This window comes from Lemur catta, chromosome 19, assembly GCF_020740605.2.
Source record: "Lemur catta isolate mLemCat1 chromosome 19, mLemCat1.pri, whole genome shotgun sequence".
In the NCBI taxonomy this organism is placed as follows: domain Eukaryota; kingdom Metazoa; phylum Chordata; class Mammalia; order Primates; family Lemuridae; genus Lemur; species Lemur catta.
The window spans coordinates 36,120,459-36,125,926 of NC_059146.1; the positions used below are offsets into that span (position 1 = coordinate 36,120,459).

Sequence of the window (5,468 nt, forward strand, 5' to 3'; positions counted from 1 at the left end):
CCCCTGCGCCGGTCTGGAGCCCCGCCTCTGCTCCCGCCCACCCCTGCGCCGGCTCGTAGCCCCGCCTCTGCTCCCGCCCACCCCTGCGCCGGTCTGGAGCCCCGCCCCGACGCAGCGCCTCCCTAGGTGTGCCCGCCCTGCGGGACTCCGCTTCCGCCGGCGCGCTGACGTCACGGGTCCCGCGCCTCCTGCGCCTTCTCGGGCCCGTGTGGGGGGCGGAAGGTCGTCCCTGTGACCGCCCGGGCGGTTGAAGCAGTTGTCGCCATGTTGTCGGCCGCCGCTCGCTCGGGCCCCTTCGCGCCCGTCCTGTCCGCCACGTCCCGCGGGGTGGCGGGCGCGCTGCGGCCTCTGGTGCAGGCGGCGGTGCCCGCCTCCTCGGAGCCGCCCGTGCTGGACGCGAAGCGGCCCTTCCTGTGCCGGGAGTCGCTGAGCGGCCGGGCCGTGCGCCGGCCGTTGGTCGCCTCCGTGAGCCTCAATGGTGAGCCGGGCTGCGGGGAGCGCCTGGGGCTGACGGGCGCCGTCTTTCTCGCTCCCCCGGCCCTGGGCCGGTAGAGCAGCCGAGGAGGACGCGGGAGTGTGGAGCGGAAGCCTCTCTGCGGAGATAGGTCGTTGGGCCGCGGCGACCTTGGGCAGGCGCCCGCGCCACCTCTGCCCTCGGCGTCCTCCCCTGCGGGGACGCGGCCGGCTGGGTGAGCTCGAGCGATGCTGGGCGCTGGCATTCAGGCCTCTTTCTGTCGTCTTTCCCTCGACGGCCAGCTGGGCTCCCGTCCCTGGCCAGACTTTGTGCTCCTTGGTCACGTTCAGGAGCTGGAGTCCTGCTGCGTCCAGCAAAGTCCTGACACACTGTGTCGCTCACAGGTTGTTTGACCTTGGCCAAGTTTCTAAGCACTTTGTGCGAAATGGTTTCGTGGTTATTACCAATTTGGTAGGGATGCCGTGAGGCTTACATGGGAAAACTCTGCGTAAAGTCATTAACACAGTTTGGGCACTTAATAAATGGTTAAGAATTGAACTGTTAGTGTGTGTGAAGTTGCCTCCTTCACCACCACTGATCCTTTAGTGTCTTTCCCCAAAGCCCCCATTCGCCCCACCCCCAAAACAACACCCAAGGTCTGTTACAGGGTAGCGTTACAACACGATCAGTTTAGTCCTCGAGAAGAACAAGCAAAGGATGATGTGCCCGTCTCACAGACGAGAAAACAAGGTAAAATGACTTGCCCGAGGCTACACGGTGTGGACGTGACAGCGTGGGTTTGACAAGGCTGTGTTAGCCGTGGGCCCTTCCCAGCGGCCTTTCCACCCCGTGTCCGCAGATCCCGGTTGTCGTCGTTGGCGCCTTGTGTTCCACCCTCTTCTTTACACGCACTGTACTGGGGATGGAGCGATGGCGACCTGTGGGCAGTGTGCCTGCAGGCAGACTGTGTGGTTTTAAAACACTGGGATGACTTCTGGCATCGCTTGGAAATGCTGGAAGCTGGCAACACGGAGCTGTAATTTTTACACAGGAAAGTCTAGTGTGCTGTGTGTTAGCTGTCCCCACAGTTGGAACCGGTGCTCTTCTCAGCTTTGTCATGGTCCTTGCCAGGCCTGCTTGTTTATTGTGTTACCCGCCTGGCCCCATTGACGGCTGAGTTTGTGAAACTTCCCCTCCATGCCAACCAAGTTGCCCCACCCTTCACTCTGCCTTCATTCACCCTATTCTGCACTTTTAGCGGCCCTTCCACTGGGTGTCCACATGTCCACATGTTTTCCTTATTTATCCTTTCAATCTCAAGGATCAAGTAAATACAATTTCACATTTGCTGATTTGTTTATGTCTTTATAGCACATAACACTTTCCACTCTTGTGTTTATTGGCAGTTCCTCTGACCTTGAGCTTAAGGGCATAGAGAATGTCTCCTTTGTTTTTCTATCTCCCACTACCTTGGATTTTGCATATGGTTTGGTGCAAAGTACTTGTGGGTGAATGTTTGCTGAAGAGCACCAGTGGGTTTTGGAGAACGTGTGCAGGGCAGGAATGGGGTACTAGCCCATTCCAAGCCTGTTCTCAGGGCCTGGATGTGAGACGCAGGAAGGGAGGAGAAATTTCAATAGCAAAGGTAAAAAGCGTCTTTGGAATTTGTCAGATGACTGAAGGGTTTCTTCTGAAAATTGGAGACTTACCTGTTGTATTGAAATATTTTTCCAAAAACAGGCAAATAATATAGAACCATAAGGTAAAAACCTCTTTTCTGTAATCATGCCTTGAGCTTTTGGCTTAGGTTCACAGCAAAATCTCTGTCTAAATGGTTCACGGAAGGATGGGCAGTGGTGGATCTGATCAGAGGGGTGGGATCGGGGAAAGATCCTTGAGTCGGGGAGGGAAGTTGTACTATTACTCTTTTATGCAGATTTCCAATGCTCATCAGAGATCACCTTAAAAAAAACTTGTTTTATTAAAATGTCTTAATTTTTCTCCATTTCTAGATATTTCCTTTGAGTATCTGATTTTGTTTTAGGTTACAATTAAATCTACTATCTTTGCTACTAAAAGACCTAATACAGCTCATGTAAATATTTAGAGAATGATTTTTGCAGCATGGCAGTTTAATTTCTTGAAGGGCTCGTGATGGTGTAGACCAGTGAAGTGTAACCTGTTAGAGTGGGAGTAGACCGTTGCCACCAAGTCTCTGAATGAGAATGGCAAAGCCATTCTATTTAGTGTTCTTGTACATTTACTTGTGTAATGCTAAGGGGTGTGGATACTGTTTTTAATGTAGAAGTATGAACTTCTGATTCCTTTATCTTTTAGGTATGAAACACATATTTTTTGTATAATCCCAGGCAGTGCTAGGGGAAAGTAATTTATGCTGGATTCCAAATGCCAGTCTGTACTGACAGGTTTGCATTAGGTACAGTAGTGCATGAGGTGATGTCACTTTGATTCCACAAAGCCATAAATGTGAATGTCAAGTTGCCCACTACCTGTGTCCTGGTCCCCTCCAGGAAACAGTTGGGTTGGTCAGAAAGTACGTAGAGTGATTTTGATAGGTTTCGTTATTGTTTGTGAATACTTGTGGCTTCCATAAAGTTACTGACCTTGGGAACCATGTGAAAAACAGTTGGGAGTATTCTGTATTGTGACGTTTGACTGCTCAAAGATGTACAGTGTATTAGGGTGAGGCAGGCTAGTAGACCAAGGTGAAATTGCAATTTAAAATAGTGCAAATATATTCTGTAAGTGCACCTTTATTTTGGAAACCACACATTTTCTAAAAGTGAGGACATTTTAGTGTCCCCTTTTCTAAAAAGGAAACCTTGTGGCAAGTTTCCTAAGACAAATATACAATTTGCAAAGAGATTTGCTTCCTGAAACGTACTTAAAAGTGGTACTAGTAAATTCATTTTCTTTTTGTCAGACATTTAAAAATGTTATGGGAAAGGAAGACTTTTTTTAAAAACAAACTACTTGCTCCCAAAGCACTACATAGACGGCAATTATTTGCTTATTTAACATTCATTTGACACAAACTTTTGGCCTGTTTTATGGCCTGCAGTGGAAGTATCCGGTTGAGAGACCCGTAGCAGTGAGAAAGGTAATTTCCCTGCTGTCATAGAGGCTGTTGCCCTTCATTGAAATAATTGCCCTAAATTGAAATAATCAGTTCTTTTACAGATTTCATTTTATTTTGAGAGCTGCCCGTTGTGATAAGGATGTCGTTTTCTGCACATTAGTGGTTTTATTTGAAGTTAAAGTAAAACTGATCTATCCCCTAGGGTCTAAAATAGAAATCTTTAAATTTTCTGCGACTAAAGTTATACTTACAGCGCACAGGATGTTTATTATTATAATTAGTATTTTATGAATTTTGAGCAGTTCTTTTAGAGAGTACATAGATAAGAATATAACCGTTAGACATTTGCCTTAATAAGGTGATCACACACGAACTTATTGGGTAGACTAGCTGAGTTCTGGCATCCCTTCTAGTCTAGAGAGTATGGGAGTTATTTAGCTTGAGTGTACACTATACCTTGGCAGTTGAAATTTTAGGAACTTTGCAATATTGCTATTTATTGTGCTATTTAGCTTTTTAAACTCAATGCACTGAGATGTTACAAATCCTAAATCAGCGGTGTTCAACCAGGAGGAGCTCAGTTTACAAATACTATCTTGTAATTTCATAGCAATACGATAGGCAGTGGTTGACTTCATTTTGTTTTTAGCATTTTATATTCTACCACTGCCAATTTGACTATTCCTTAGACCCAGTAAGTGCCACATTTCACATTTTTAGAGTTTGATTTGTGACTCTGTAAAGGTCTGTTTCCTGAATGAACCCCTTTCAGGATACTCGTCTAATTGTGTTTTTAACCTTCTGTTTGTCTTGCAGTCCCTGCCTCTCTTCGCCACTCCCATACGGATGTCAGAGTGCCTGACTTCTCTGACTATCGGCGCACTGAGGTTCTGGATGGCACAAAGTCTTCCAAAGAGAGCAGCGAAGCCAGGAAAGGCTTCTCCTACTTGATAACCGCAACAACTACCGTGGGTGTCGCCTACGCTGCCAAGAATGTCGTCTCCCAGTTCGTGTCCAGCATGAGCGCTTCTGCCGACGTGTTGGCCATGTCCAAAATTGAGATCAAGTTGTCCGACATTCCAGAAGGCAAGAACATGGCTTTCAAGTGGAGAGGCAAACCCCTGTTTGTGCGCCACAGAACCAAGAAGGAAATCGACCAGGAAGCTGCAGTCGAAGTGTCCCAGCTGAGGGACCCCCAGCACGATCTAGAGCGAGTGAAGAAGCCGGAGTGGGTCATCCTGATCGGGGTCTGCACTCACCTCGGCTGTGTGCCCATCGCAAATGCAGGAGATTTCGGTGGCTATTACTGCCCCTGCCATGGGTCACACTACGACGCGTCTGGCAGGATCAGGAAGGGGCCCGCCCCGCTCAACCTCGAAGTTCCCTCCTACGAGTTCACCAGCGACGACATGGTGATTGTTGGTTAGAGACCTGGGCTCGAGTCACGGGCTTCTTGCAGTCTTCACGTCACCTCAGAAAGTTGTTTGAGAGCAAGCCTTCTGTGCTTCCAGTTGCTTGATTTGAAATATTTAAGAATTGCTAATAATGTATTTGTAAACATTAATGTGAAGTAAATTGAATTTAATGTTGAATACTTCCAACCATTCAGTTAATAAAGCCACTGTTAAACGTTGCTAAGCTCAGTCATACACTGAAAGGTGCAGTGTCTGATAGCTAATTCTAATTAAAAATTAGACTGGTGTACAAGATATTTGTGAAATCTGTAATTGACTTTCTCATTTATTTTCTTGCCTAAACACTTGTTTCCTTCTTTGTTTCAGGGACAGATTCTTTGAGCTTTGGAGTTTGCAGCTCATTGTTAAATGAGGTAAAATTAGCTGGTTATCTCCCAAGTCCTGGGAGGTGTTTGTGGTATTGGCAGAAACAGTAGTTTTTCGTGGGACTTAGTGAAAG

At 47.4% G+C, this 5,468-nt stretch overlaps 1 protein-coding gene across 1 annotated transcript; it reads left to right on the forward strand.

Annotated features, from left to right (window-relative positions):
• The first annotated feature begins 200 nt into the window (after positions 1-200).
• Positions 201-5,263, forward strand: LOC123624276 (cytochrome b-c1 complex subunit Rieske, mitochondrial). Its single transcript, XM_045531914.1, has 2 exons — positions 201-478; positions 4,371-5,263. The coding sequence occupies exons 1-2, from the start codon at positions 265-267 to the stop codon at positions 4,979-4,981; spliced, it is 825 nt and encodes a 274-aa protein (XP_045387870.1). The 5' UTR covers positions 201-264; the 3' UTR covers positions 4,982-5,263.
• Positions 5,264-5,468: the final 205 nt, after the last annotated feature.